General features: G+C 49.3%; 4 protein-coding genes across 4 annotated transcripts; 1 reads left to right on the top strand and 3 right to left on the bottom strand.

The window, feature by feature from the left end:
• Window positions 1-1691: 1691 nt before the first annotated feature.
• N7484_010689 (putative GPI anchored protein) lies at window positions 1692-2389 on the top strand (the record flags this gene model as incomplete). Its single annotated transcript, XM_057121076.1, has 3 exons — window positions 1692-1838; window positions 1957-2039; window positions 2134-2389. The coding sequence occupies 3 exons, from the start codon at window positions 1692-1694 to the stop codon at window positions 2387-2389; spliced, it is 486 nt and encodes a 161-aa protein (XP_056966830.1).
• A 440-nt stretch (window positions 2390-2829) lies between these two features.
• Window positions 2830-5044, bottom strand: N7484_010688 (putative acyl-CoA synthetase; the record flags this gene model as incomplete). The annotated part of the gene is made up of 3 exons (XM_057121075.1): window positions 2830-3257; window positions 3323-4594; window positions 4666-5044. The coding sequence occupies 3 exons, from the start codon at window positions 5042-5044 to the stop codon at window positions 2830-2832; spliced, it is 2079 nt and encodes a 692-aa protein (XP_056966829.1).
• Window positions 5045-6157: 1113 nt separating this feature from the next.
• On the bottom strand, window positions 6158-6958 carry rasB (Ras small monomeric GTPase RasB; the record flags this gene model as incomplete). The annotated part of the gene is made up of 2 exons (XM_057121074.1): window positions 6158-6799; window positions 6881-6958. The coding sequence occupies 2 exons, from the start codon at window positions 6956-6958 to the stop codon at window positions 6158-6160; spliced, it is 720 nt and encodes a 239-aa protein (XP_056966828.1).
• Window positions 6959-11649: 4691 nt separating this feature from the next.
• N7484_010686 (uncharacterized protein) lies at window positions 11650-12876 on the bottom strand (the record flags this gene model as incomplete). The annotated part of the gene is made up of 1 exon (XM_057121073.1): window positions 11650-12876. One exon carries the CDS (start codon window positions 12874-12876, stop codon window positions 11650-11652), a length of 1227 nt encoding a protein of 408 aa, XP_056966827.1.
• Window positions 12877-14032: the final 1156 nt, after the last annotated feature.

The raw sequence follows: 14032 nt of genomic DNA, 5'->3' as shown, positions 1-14032 counted from the left end.
GCTATCTCTACGGTCGGCAGATCGGAATCTGTTCGCAGCTCCAAGGTTGTAGGCACTTCAGATGAATTGTGACCCTAAGATCATCTAAGTAGATACAAATCGATGATCCAATAATTTTGGAAGACATTCTTTTAGATTGCCATTTTGGACTATTTAACAACAAAAACCAATGCACTGTAATTATGTACATTATGTCATTGGTCGCCCCAGGCCATGGCTAATTAAGCACATGGTTGATAATTTAGAACGCGTGCCTAGTTATATATATCTTTAGGGCAGGACTTGACCATACCAACAGACTACGAAATAGAAACCACCACCGAAGTGCTCCAAAGATGATACTAAACATGACGTCGAGGTATTGAGTGTTAGCCATAAAAGTTTTCCTAATGAACCAATCCATTGTTCCCGATTGTCGGACCATTCTGGAGTCATTTCAGATGGCCTCAGCTGTCTAGTCTAGCGTTGAGACGAAAAGCCTATACATGCGCAATCCCGAGGCACTCCCAGACTCGGCTCCTAGATATTGTTTATGAGAATTATTCGACTAGTAGCTAAACAATTAAACTCTTAGCCCAGGGCTACATCTATGTTTCTTTGCCTCATAGCAAAAAGCACTGTTGCCGGCAATTCTCCCTGAACCAGGCCGAATGCCTCGTAAGCTTGGATCAAAGTGGATCATAAGAGAGATTAAATGGGGGAACCTTGGAAAACAAAGAAAGTGTTCTGTTTGGATGATTCCAAAATTCAAATCTCCAGTGCACAGTAGTATATAAAGCCATGAGCTACAATGTAAGGCTATGCGGCTATGACGACGTTATGCAGATGTAGGCCCTTGCCTCGGTGTTTCATGACCCCCCGCATAGAATCCCGTGAACACCGTCCTTGATCCCGATGTGTTTAGCTGGTTCTATTGACTCAGGTCCGGAACCAATTGAAATGCGTTTTCATTTGGGGAAAAACGATCCAAGCCCCACTTAATGGGCTTGCGTAAGATGATTTCCCAGACTCGGCACAAACGGGCCCCCCCCAAAAAGGGCCCAAAATGACGCGAAAGGCGTGTCAGATCTACGGAGTATAGGAGTATGTTACTAAGGGGTATCAGTTCTCCAATCTGTTTCCTGCTGGTAAGTGCACATCTATTCTGGTCTTCAATAAACCGTCAATCATTGGCCTAGACTGTTTTTCGACCGGACCAGATCATCTTCCAAGCCTTCAAAGCCACTAAAACAGCAATGATCCTCCAGTCCACTAGTGCTCATCAGGTTTGAATGCCGTGAGTTGTTGTGGGTTGTGTTCGGAGCACGTCCTGGCCCCTGATAGGCGTGCATCCCCTGCAGGGCCCATTGGAGTCTTAATTTCCATCCGGTTCTGACGCAGCATTGCCTGGTCGACCTAATTTCCCCATAATTGCCACGACCCAAGGCCGCCCCCCTTTTTCGTTCTTTTCGCTGGTCCTGAACAGAGTTTGGGTCCGAATTTTCGTGGATTTGGCGCTAGTGCACGGGTACCTGAGTCGACCATGGTCTTATATTAAACGATCCCGCGCCCCTGCTCCTCTCCTTTTGCAAGTATTCACACTCTCTTGATTCACTCCCGGACCTTCTTGGCCGATTACATTCTTTTTTCACACTCTTTATCAAGACCATAATACTTCAGGAACATTCCTCGAATCTACTCCACATTCCAACATGCGTTTCTCCATCACTTCTCTTCTGGCCCTGGCCGCTGGTGCCACCGCTATTGAGGCTGTCACCGAGACTGTCACCATGTACACCACCTACTGCCCCGAGGCTACCTCCATTGTCCACAGCGGTACCACCTACAGCATCTCCACCGTAAGTTCCACCCGGATCATCATTTCACAGTGATCGCGCCCGAAAGATCGTATATGTGGATCGCATCGGTCTATACTAGATCGCGACTCAATGAAAATCCCATCTAACGTTCTCTTAGCCTGGACACCTCACCATGACCGGTGGTCACTACACTGTCACTCGCCCTCTCCTCACCTCCACCGTGGTTGAGTGCAAGAAGTGGTAAGCATCCCCCAATCAATCTGGAACACTGATCGAACACCGATCGACGCCAAGGAAATTGGATATTGGAAGCGCAATCTAACATCCTCTTTAGCTCTTCTTCTACCCCTCTGCCCTCCACCCCGGTCGTCTCCGTCTCTCCCAGCGCCTCCGCCTCCGCTACCCTGGCTTCGACTCCCTACGTCCCCAGCGGTGCCGCCGCCACTGGTGTCCCCGGTACCTCTGCCGGCAGCAGCGGTGCTTCCCCCGCCACCACCTCCCAGCCCGCCTACAACGCTGGTGCCGCTAATGTCGCTGGCGCTGGTGCCGGTCTCGCTGCCGTCTTCGGTGCCGTCGCTCTCCTCCTGTAAGCGTGAGCTTACGGAATTGTGATAGTACTCGATCTGTGTGTGTTCGCGTTACTTGTCTCGCTCGCTTGATCGACGCATCTGCTGAGTGTGGGGTTGTGAGGGTGGGATGGGAGGTCGTGTCGCGCGCTGGATACCAGGCGTTTGATGGCCTTGGGTATGGGATTTTTTTTAATTTCTTGGGTGTATATGTCTTGTCTATTAAGATAATGCATAATGGACCTTCGGGTTTTTATGTTTGCCGATGCTGCGCTTTATCTCTTAGCACTTTTTCCTGGATATAATGTTTTTTGACTACCTTGAACAATTTACTTATTTACTGGTAGTTTGTATAAGGCTCACGTTCTTGTAGTTTTGCTTACATTCCGATCAGATAAGATGCAATCCGAGATTGTTTAGTTTCCATAGCACGTGGACTGCGTCGTCTTATAATTAAGATTAATCTAAAGCTTCGCCTTTATCTTCCTTTCAAAATACTCTTTGACCCTCCCCCTCGCAACCTCGACAACCTCTGCATCCTCGACAGTCGGCGGCACACTCACTGCCGCATCATATCGCCCCTCGACACCATGCTCAATTAACTGCCGTAGCACTCGCCGGAGCGTCTTTCCGCTACGAGTCTTGGGAATCATCCCCCGACCCTGGATCATGCCGCCCAGCGAGGCGATGGCACCGATTTGCTCACGCACCAGCGCATTAACCTCATCGAAGAGCTGCGAGGTTGGTGTTACGGACAACGGATCCGGGTACTCAGTACCAGGCCGAGGTTGAATGAATGCGAAGGGGAGTTGGCCCTTGAGTGGGTCTGGGATGCCGACGATGCTGGCTTCGCTGATGGATGGGTGGGACAGGATTGCTTGTTCAATAGCGCCTTTTCAAGGCAAGGGTGAGCTTTTGACATTTGACTGAAGGGTATAGGGAACTCCAAATTCTTACCTGTGCTCAAACGATGCGCAGCTACATTGATAATATCGTCTGATCGGGACATGATGTGCACATATCCATCTTCGTCGATTAGTCCTGCATCCCCGGTATCCACCCACCGTCCATTGAACCGCTTTAAATATCCGTGGTAGAATCTCTCTTCATCTTGGAACAGGCCTGTGAATGCCGAGGGTGCTAGTGGCAGAGCCATGACGATATTGCCCATAGTCCCACGAGGGACCTCATTACCCACGTCGTCGACGATGCGTACATCGAATCCGGGCATCGGAAGACCTGCTGACCCGGGCCGAATGGCAAGCGGTTGGTCGGCTCCTGTAGCTACTGTGCTAGGAATAGCAGCGCTGCTGTTCAGTGCTAATCCAGTGATAGGTGATCCGGATTCAGAAGACCACCAATTATCAACGACGAGAGCACCGGGTGCCGCAAATTGTGCCAGAAGATCCTGATATGCGTTCACAATACTTGGCTCACTTCGCTCGCCTGCGAGGAACAACGCTCGAAGAGACTTTAGCCCGCCGCGCTGTCCTACTTCCTTGAAGAGCTTGTCATTCGGATCATCTTTGCGGATGGCTCGCATGGCCGTTGGTGCTGTAAACAGCGTATTGACCGCATGCTTCTCAATAATGCGCCAGAAAGTTCCAGCATCAGGCGTACCGACAGGCTTGCCCTCGAAGAGAACCGTGGTTGCACCGACTAGCAGCGGTGCATAGAGAATGTACGAGTGTCCAACCACCCAGCCAATATCGGAGGCACAGAACATCACATCACCCGGCCCTTTAATTCCAAATAAAGATCGAATCGATAGCTCAAGCCCAACGGCATGACCGCCAGCCTCCCGAAGCACTCCCTTGGGCAATCCGGTGGTACCACTCGTGTAAATGATATAGAGTCCATCTGTGCTCTTGACAGGTACCGGGCCGGCCCGGATACCACGCATGCGAGCGCTTTTAACCAGTCGCTGCCAATTTCGCTGGCCACCGAGCTTATCGGGGTTATTCCAGCGTAGTTGATCTCGCTGCCACACAATCACCTTGCTGGGCTTGAACTTGCTCGCCGCAACCGCCCCTTCCACTAGTGGCCGATATGAAATGGGGCCCTTGGAACCCTCGACTCCGCACGATGCGGTCATGATGGCGCGGGGACGTGCAGCCTCAATGCGTTGCGCTAGCGACTGGGCGGCGAACCCGCCAAACACGGCTGCATGGATGGCGCCCAGCCGGACAATTGCAAGCGCGGCGATGAGCGCCGCGGGTATCATGGGCACTGAATGGTTTAGCGGATGAAACAAGGCGTACACCAATTGGGAGAAGCTAGGATGAGCTTGTGCCACGTACTGTAGATGATCACCACGTCGCCTTTACGGACCCCCTCCTCGCGCAACACCCCTGCAAGAACCTCGACTTCATCCAGTAACTGCTTGTAGGTAAATTTCTCCACTGTCCGCGTGACCGGGGACTCCCAAATGATAGCGACCTGGTCTCCGAGGCCATTGTGCACATGACGATCTACGCAGTTGTAGGTTGTGGAGATCTCGCCATCGGCGAACCAGGACCAGTGGTCATGCTTGACCCCGCTAGGGAGAGTCTTGGATTGAAGCGTCAGAGCTTTGGATGGCTTGCGGTGCCAGTGGAGCCGCTCTGCGGGACCAGACCAAAATCCATCCGGGTCACGAAGCGAGTGTTCCAGCGCTATCTGTTGTGGGTGTGGCGTCATGTTGCGAGGGTCAACTAGTGATTGATTGGACCGGATTGTGATCGCATGTACATGCCCCTGTACGTGCCTCTCCAGAATTAGGGTGCAAGCTCCGGTGCGATTTGACCCGTTCGGAGAGATGCCATCTGTTTCGCCCTTGAAGCAGAGGACATTTAAAGCGAAAGCCGAAAATGCGGGGGACAGTTGGCCCGAGGGCCTATTGCTTTCCCCGCACGACGGTACCCGAGTGGTACATGTGCAGCTAAGAAAGCTATGCGGTGGGACTAAGTACCCGCTTTGTATAGGTCCCATTTCAAAAATCACACGAGACATGAAGTGGGGACTAGTTGAGGCAATTGAGCGGCTGAAACAAGATCTTACTTTTGGATTTTAACTAGTGCGAGAAGCTATTCCTACTCGCTCTAAATATAGTCGGCCCAAGATCTTCATTTCGCCATGAGATTGACCATTAGATAGAAAGATCTGTATTGTCTATATACTTGCTTAAATGGCCGACAAAAATTCAAAAGAAAGATAAACAAGCTCAGTCGTAGGGTATCATATCGAAATGCCTGCTAATGCGCGACTGCGATCTTCTGGCTTCGTCGCCAAGGATATTTTTTTGGTTGTTTGTGGCGTCGGGTGCTCCAATGGAATGCAAGACAACCCCCATCCGTCCTTCGCTCTAAACCCTTATGGCTGGTTGCCTCCCACAATTTGGTGGGGGGAGCTGGCCAAGATGTGCAAACCAGCATGGTGCGGTGGATCCCGCAGCTTGAGTGGCGGGGTGCCCCCCCCTCAATGGCCCAAATCAAGAGTGATCGGCAGAGAAGTGTGCGTGGGAGCTGAAAGAGACAATAGTCTCCACCTTCAGGGACTCTGGAATGGCGAGCAAAGCGAGAGAGACGAGGAGTGGGGTTGTGAGTGTGTGTTTGTGTGTATGTGAGGAGAGAAAGCGAGAGAAGAGGCCTGACGCCGAACAAAGGTCGTAACCAAAAGACAGAACCACCCTTCCAGATGCACCCAAGACCAATAGGAAAAAGAAATAGGAAAATAAAAGAAGCAAACGAGAGTATCGACATCACTATCACAGGATATTCAATGCTCTCCTTTCCCCCGGACGGACCCGGCCGATCACAGGATGTTGCACTGGAGCCGGCTGCGATGTCTCGTCCGATCCGGACGGAAAGACTTGGGATATTCAGGGCCAGCATCGCGGTCGCGACCTCCAGGCTGGCGACGGTCCTGATTCCGACCCGGCTGCTGTAGCCGTTGCTGGCGCAGCATGCGAACGACGTCGTAGAAGGCCTTCTCAACGTTGATGCAGTTCTTCGCGGAGGCCTCAACGAATTCACATCCCAGCTCCTTGGCGAGTGCTTGTCCTTCCTGTGCGGAAACTGCACGCTCCACGGCCTTATCGCTCTTGTTGCCGACTAGCATAACGGGCACGGGCCGCGACGGACCTCCGGACGCTTGCATGGGGGAGCTCAAGTAGCTGGGGCCGGAGGGCGAGCCGGAACTGGATGACTCCTTGACCATCTTGATCTGATTGTAGAACTTGGTGATACGCGAAAAGGAGGCGCGCGATGTGATGCTGTAGACCAGTACGAAGCCCTCTCCATCTCGAATCCACTGATCCCGCAGTGCAGTGTACTCCTCCTGGCCCGCCGTGTCCAGCACCTCGAGCATACACGACTGTTGGTCAATGACGACTTGTTTGCGATAAGAGTCTTCGATGGTGGGATCGTAGGTTTCGACAAAGTGGTTGAGACATAGCTGTGGACCTCAAATGTCAGTTTCTCGGGATGCCCTTCGGAGTCCTCCCCTAGATCACGGTCGGGAGCGGTTGAGACCAACCTGAATGGTGAGAGCAGTTTTTCCCACACCTCCATCGCCCAGCACCACCAACTTATACAATGTCATTTTCCCCGACATGGCGAGTGGTTTTCGGGCGGTTCAAGCAGGGGTTCGGGAGGCTAAGAGGGGTATCGAGATTCCCAAGAGGGGGTGCAGGCGGTGTCAAAGCAGAAAGAACCCCAATTGTTCCCAAATGACGCAAAGAAAGAGAAGAGTGAAGGGGGAGGGGGAAAAGGAAAAAGAGGGGGCCCAAGTTGTGCGAAGTCTGGTCCGGGCAGAAAGTGGCTGGAACTAAGTGGAGGAAGAGGGAAGAGAGAGAGAGAACTGGGAGTGGGAGGGGTTAAACCTCTGGAACCTAATGTTTAAAGCTGGGACAATTCATCAATTCCTAAATCAATTCAATAAATCCAGGAAAATAGGCAAAAATCAATTTCCCAATGGAAAAGGGAAAATAAGATTTATCAAATATGAAATCAAAATCAAAATCAGAATCAGAACCACAGACTAAAATAAATCCCAAGACGTCAAATCGATCCTTATTTAATAAAATAGATTATGTATACCCAGCCGGCCGGGTTCCCTAGCTCTTGGGTCATCTGTCATAACCCTTCTGAGACCGTCTCGGCAAGAGACTTGTCTTCTAAAGAAAATGATCTATCTGCTCATGCAAACAACGTTTCATGAGCATGGCGGTTCTGACAGTTTCATGAGATCATTGGATTCGATTGGGTTCTTTCAAGGGGCGAAAAGAACATACAGGAAAGGATCCCTGACTAAACTCCTCAAATATAAACGGAGGAAAAGAATGTGGTGTATGCGCCATTATTGTATAGGACCTGGGATTCTCTCCTAAAATGTCCGATCGATGATATAGTAAGATCATGTTCTCTAAGGTTCCCCGCTGTGACACACCATTGTCCAAATCTGTCTTTACAACTCATTCACGTGCTAGAAAGAGTGGCAGATCTTCAGGATTGATCAAAAGCAACATGCTTTCTTTTTTTGATTAAAAAAAAGCAAATATCGCCCAAAATTTGGAAGATAGGTTGCCCTCTTTCGCTCTTGCTCTACTTTCCCCCCCCAACCGGGGAATAACAACCAGAAAAAAAAAGGGGGGCAACCAGATGAGAAACCTCGCACAGGGCAAGTCAAGTGGGTAAAAAGATTCCGGGCCCAGAAGCTAACGGCCCAGAAAGAGGAGATTGGGCCAAACCCTCACCAAACCATGACAGGAAGCTGCTTGTTCCCCGGTGGAGCCTCGGGAGCTTCCAGCTAAGCGAGTCCGTGCCTTTTCTCTTCTTAGGGCACCATCCGGCCCGGGAGCTTCTTGATTAAAAGGGCTTGTAGCACGTGGAATGAGAATTGCCGGCCCTAAGCATAGACGTGACGACTCCATAGAATTCCTCTACGGATCCACCCCGTTTCATGTTGCCCCTACAGGAGTATATTCTAGGGTCCTTGCGCGGGCGACAGAAAATTCCAGAGAATCTAGTCTGGGCGGGGGTGATGGCTATCCCACTGAAAGGTTCAAGCCAAACTCGAACTGGTTTAGATCCACAGTTCTCTTGTCCCTGAGGACTCTTGGGGCCATTATTTCCCCCCTTTCCCCCCATTTAAGGATTGTGTATATTCTTGATCTTAACCTACTTCCCTCTCTCGTTCTCATTCCTGAACGGATGATCTGATCCCGTGGAGAGCAGCACTTCGTAGGAAAAGCATCCACCCGCGGAACGGCGCGTGGATTCCCGCTTGATAGATCGTCTCTCAGGCCTGCCTTGATGGTGCTCGGTGGAGTCCCTCATTTTATGTTTAGAGAGCCACCAGTTTAATTTCCCTTCCGAGCCGCTTGGCCTGCCAATGGGGCCAATGTGTCCGCCTTCCTTAGCGTCCGGCACGCTGCTCCCGTGTCCCGCGGCTACAGGCCTGGGATACGCTATCGCACGATGGGGAACCGCTTGGGTAATCGGATCCTTTTGTCAAGCTCTGGGCTTTTCGGTCGTGGTCCGGACCCGCTTGATGACGATGTGACCCATCCTGCACCACATTCAAGGTCCCGGAATGGGTCTTCTTTTCCTGTTCCTGCGTAGTCCACTTTTCTTCTAGGATATTTCCTACGCCCCTACTCCCTATATGGTATTAGAATTGAACCCAGCCTCGTTGGCTTTAATAGTCATTGCTTGGCCGATATGAATCCTTCCACCTATTCCATCCGTCTGGGTCATCTCAACTAGTCTGGGACCCCGATATCGTAGCGATTTACACGCACTACTCTCTCTTCATCACGTTCGCCCCCTTTCTCTCTTCCTGTGACCGTTGCATGTTCCAATGCTTTGGTTGTCCCGTGATGGCCAAGGCCTGATGCGGGAAGAAAAGGGGCCAAAAGGAGCACAATTCCATCCTCTTAGTCCTATTTCCGAAGGAGCCAGGGCAGTAACGGATCCTCCCGTCCTTCTCCGCCGTTAGATGGAGTCGCCATATGGCATTCAACGGTCCGCTATGGTCTCGCCCTGCTATGCCACCCCCTGTATATGAGTCTAGCTCAGCGCTTTCTGTCCTGGTTGGCTCTTCGATCTACGTTCAATGATACGTTGACTCTTCCTTTGTCTCATTCTTCACGGAGAGAGCTCCTCTTAGCGTGTAACTAGCTAGCGTGGCAAGCAGCGAGCTTGAAGTAAGGCTGCATGAAATAGGACCACAGCTATGATCCCAATCATATCAACTGATGTAGCCACTGTGGCGTCAACATGCATATGACCTGAATACTTTATTTAAGGAAATAACAAACATCAAATTTAGATTGCGTAGGACGCTAGGCGCAAAATAGAGCCGTAAATTATTAGGCTATAGGCGGGAATATTAGCTTACTTCCCCCTATTCTTCACTACCACTGGTGTTATCATCACCATGGTGACGGCAGACGCTAGCAGCTGCTGACTAGGCATACCACGTTCAATGATATACGGTCACCCTGGCCATTTCTCAAGGCAAAGAAGTATCTGGTTCTTGAGAACTAGAACACGGCGCAGCTTATATTGAATGTCAACAATCACGGCTGTGTGAGGTCTTTCGTTTCAAGTCGCTATGATTTGTCTATTGGATAAGGTTAAGGGAGATCGGGGCACAGCCACTTAATATTGAAGCGGTGCTCTGCTAATGTCTCGTGACAAATTTCCAATTTAGTCACTACATACCTCTTGCAAAGTTCACATTAGGGGATTTGCCGTATTAATGCGGCATACCTTTATAAGACAGCCTGGCTGGATCTAGACGGTAGCAAGGGTATAAGAAGAGATCAGAAAATATTGCATTTATCATCCGCACTTCGCCATTTTCCAGCCAATACTGGGATACCTAGGAAAGTCATATGTCCAAATGAGTAGGACTTTAACTAGATGACAGATCTGACCTCACCTAAATTCGTTCACTTTACTCTTCAACTTTACCACACTACCCTTTGGATCAGCGTGTTCATATTTTCTAGCTTCATTCCCCCTTTCTGATTTTACTATATATGACCCATCCGAAACTCATATTAGATGATGCCTTTTGTTTGCTCTCATCAATCTCCTCGGTTTGCCTTCTTGACCCCCCTGCGCAGCTTGGCCAACCTTAGGAATCTCGATAAGCCCAAAGAAGCTACTCCGACCCTCTATAATCCTGAAGTACGCGGGTTCTACGATGCCATATACGACCTCCAGTGCCCATCGCCCAACATATTAATCGGATAGCAGGGAAAGCCCAGGCAAGAATCAGCCAATATCGCTTGAAAGAACCAAGGAAAATCCGAAAATATAGAGAAATTGGCTCAGGAACCCAAGCGGCAGAAACAAGAGCAGGATCGCTTGAATCGTGACAAGGTTGCAACAATGGCAACTGAAGAGATGAGAAAACTGGACTCCAGGGCGTATCTAAACCCACGAGAAAACCATTAGGTCACTTCATTTTGGCCCGCTTGACTCAGGATGAGATGAGGAGAAAGGAGGAGAAAGGAGGAGAAAGACCTGATGAATAAAGAAAAGCTTGCGAAGATGACAAAGCAGATAAAACCTGATAGATTCGTTGGTCTTCATGTTCATCATTTCAATGTCATTCTTCCCCTATAATTTGGGATTCAGAGAAGAGAACTCACGATTTTACCTCACTAGGAGCGGAGCCATCATGAGTCATTATGATCTAGCTGTCCATTGAATGAACTATGCCCCATAAAAAACTCGATATAAGGTATGTGTGAGCAACACGTAACGCGCTCGTGGGATTTCAGAGTTCCAGTCTATGTGCCTCAGACAATGACCAGAAAATTAGGATTCACTCACAGATTCATGGGCCCATTTTTTGGGACTTTGATACACCTCGGTTTCTGAACGTATTCACAAAAGCCCGTTTCTAAAGGCGTTTTATACTACTAGACGGGATACTAGAAGAAAAAATAAGAATATAGTAAGAATAGACTGCTTCAAAAACCATACAGTGGTTAAATGCTGCTTCAATATTCATCAAAAGCATCGCAAACCTGAAAGGGATACAACACATACTGAGAATCACCTACACGAGGTAGAGGTTTTCCTTGTGATTGGCCTTGATTCTTCCTTTACAGCGGGAATGACAAATTGGTCGAGCACAAAGCCAATGATTGGATTACACGGATACGATTTAATATAAGGCCTGTCAAGGATTTAGACAATGAAAGTATTTAGCATTGTGACAGATGAAATAATCTTAGAAGCTTCACTCGCATCCGTGGATGCCACCCAGTGCATTTCTATACTATTCTATAAGCGAGAGGGTAGCTGCAGGTTAACGTCCTCCAGAGCCCCATCAAATGGACAGAGAGAGAAGAACAATTCACGTGAATATCTTGTAAGATGTATCCGCTGATGCGGCAATTGCACCATCTCATCCTCCAGCAACTCAAATGAAGCATCACCCAGTAGCTCATGCCCCCACACTCCATTACCGATGATATTCTCCGTTCGATGCTCATCAAGGAAAATGTAATGGAGTAAGCTCGACCAGCAGGCTTGCAGCCAGCGCCGTGACTTAAAGGAAGAGTATCCAATTGAAGCATTCAGTCCACGATCAAAATCACTAGCGTCGCTGGCCACACCTAGAGGATCCTCCTTGGCCCAGAATACCTCAAAGTATCCAAATAATGTCCCATCAAACTGGCCTAGTAGACCAATTGTATGTGCGTCTTCATTTTTTCTGCGAAGATATTCGTAGTCCTCCTCGAGGGAGTCTCCCTGCATACCTAAGTCACTGGCTGGAGAAGACGTTCTCCTTGACTGGTGGAAGAATTCGACATGGGTCGGGTCCTGATGATCAATGATAACCAGGGAAAAGACTTTGTCCAAACTGGGGATGTATCGACTGTAAGCGATCGAGCCTGATGTAGATTTTGGAGGACGAAGTGGGTGGCTGCGACGTATTGTTGCTGTAGATGTGGTGACGTAGTGTAAATGTGGCACGGTATTGTTTGCGGAGGATGTCCAAATCGAACGAGAGCTCAGCGGTGAGGCGCATCCCTGCCAAAAACTGCTGCGGAAAACCACAGAACACCCGTCTGAGTTGAGGGCCACCATCGAGAGACGCAAGTCCTCACTTATGGCATCGCTACCGGGTCCATATAGTTGTAGTCGAAATGTCTCCAACTCGGGCTCGATGGTAAATATCGTGTAGAGTATCAACCAAATATGGTTGACGGTGATGACTCCGGTACTATCCCATGAACATATGCTTAATGGACCCTGTTGGGGTCGTTGTTGGCGCAAAGCAGTGATCGCAGGAAGACCAGTTGAGGTTACAACGCTCGGTCTCGTGAATTGAATGTTGTCATCATGGAGTTCTACGGGCAGAGAAGCTTCGCCCGCAAAGCCTTCTTCCTTGCTCAGCTGAAACACCTCATTGTTTTGGGCGTCATGTGATGGGACAAGACAGAACGTTGTCAAGAAAGGATAAGGAAGACGGATTTTGGTGTTTGCAGACCACATCTTAGACATGTTGATCACCACTGAGGAGACTAAAATCGGCAATGCCTCCGGAGAAGGTTGGCGAACGCTTGGCTTTATGTACCATGCGTGCGGAACTTTCTTCCCGGGATCAGAGCAGGTACCGGAGTGATGATCTGCCAAGCAACAATTCCAATGCTGATCGAATTGTTGACACTTGCATCTCCTGTACAGTAAGTTATTTGCTTATACGTAAATGTGCGGAGACCTTGACTGCTATTCGATCTCCCGGTCATATTTCGTATATCTCGTATAGTGGAGAGCGTATGCGACTATCGAGTAGAATAACGACATTATATTACGCAGTGGATATAACCACGCTGATCTAGTCGATCATTATCCTTAGCTATCACCGGCTCCGGCATTTAAAACAGGCTCTTGTTGGTCCACCCCTGATTTCCCTCCTCTGTCGTGCTTTCCGATACGTTTCGAATTTCCCGGAAAGATTTTTTATCCCATACCTAGTACGCAGTGTCTACGCATTCCAGGGCTGAGGAAGCCCAAGAGTTAGGTGATGTCCACCTGCACCTGGGGTCAAATAGTCAGAGTGCTTACTACGGATCGCTGGAGAGCATGGGAGATTTTTGAAATCGATTAAAACCTCGGGAAACAAGGCCTTGAAACTTGCAGTGATTCAAAAATGAGTAGGGAACACGACGGATCAGATAATCAGAAGACCTTGAAAGAATCAGATAAGACGCCGCTAGCGGGTTGAGAGATCGGTGTATCTGATTTTATCAAAAAAATCAACCTGCATCCATGGGACGTAATAAAACACCGCACACGCGCGTAAAATAACCTCGTCAATCTAATACCCGGGACGGCTACCAATTCTTAATTTTATGTGCCGTGGCTCCTCCCCACGCTCACATTGCGTAGAGGCTCCACCCACATTATGCCTCAAATCATTCGGGCACTGCTTGCACGGTCCGGAGCAAAAATATAAATGGAAGCAATAGCTACTTATCCCAATGTCTCGTATGGTTTCAAGTATTGGTCAGTTCCTAGGGCCTAAGCTTTGCATGGTGCATGATGTATTGCGATACTGTAGTGATCGTCGGGCACTAGTACACAAGGGATTAGTCTTGGCGTATGGTAAACTCAATTCCCTGCATGGAGCACTTGTTCCATTTTTCAGCTCTTCCTG

This window comes from Penicillium longicatenatum (genome assembly GCF_028827895.1).
Source record: "Penicillium longicatenatum strain IBT 33135 chromosome Unknown contig_7_segment0_segment0, whole genome shotgun sequence".
NCBI lineage: Eukaryota > Fungi > Ascomycota > Eurotiomycetes > Eurotiales > Aspergillaceae > Penicillium > Penicillium longicatenatum.
The sequence above is the reverse complement of the archived record's forward strand: the minus strand, read 5'-3'. Positions and strand labels throughout refer to the sequence as shown.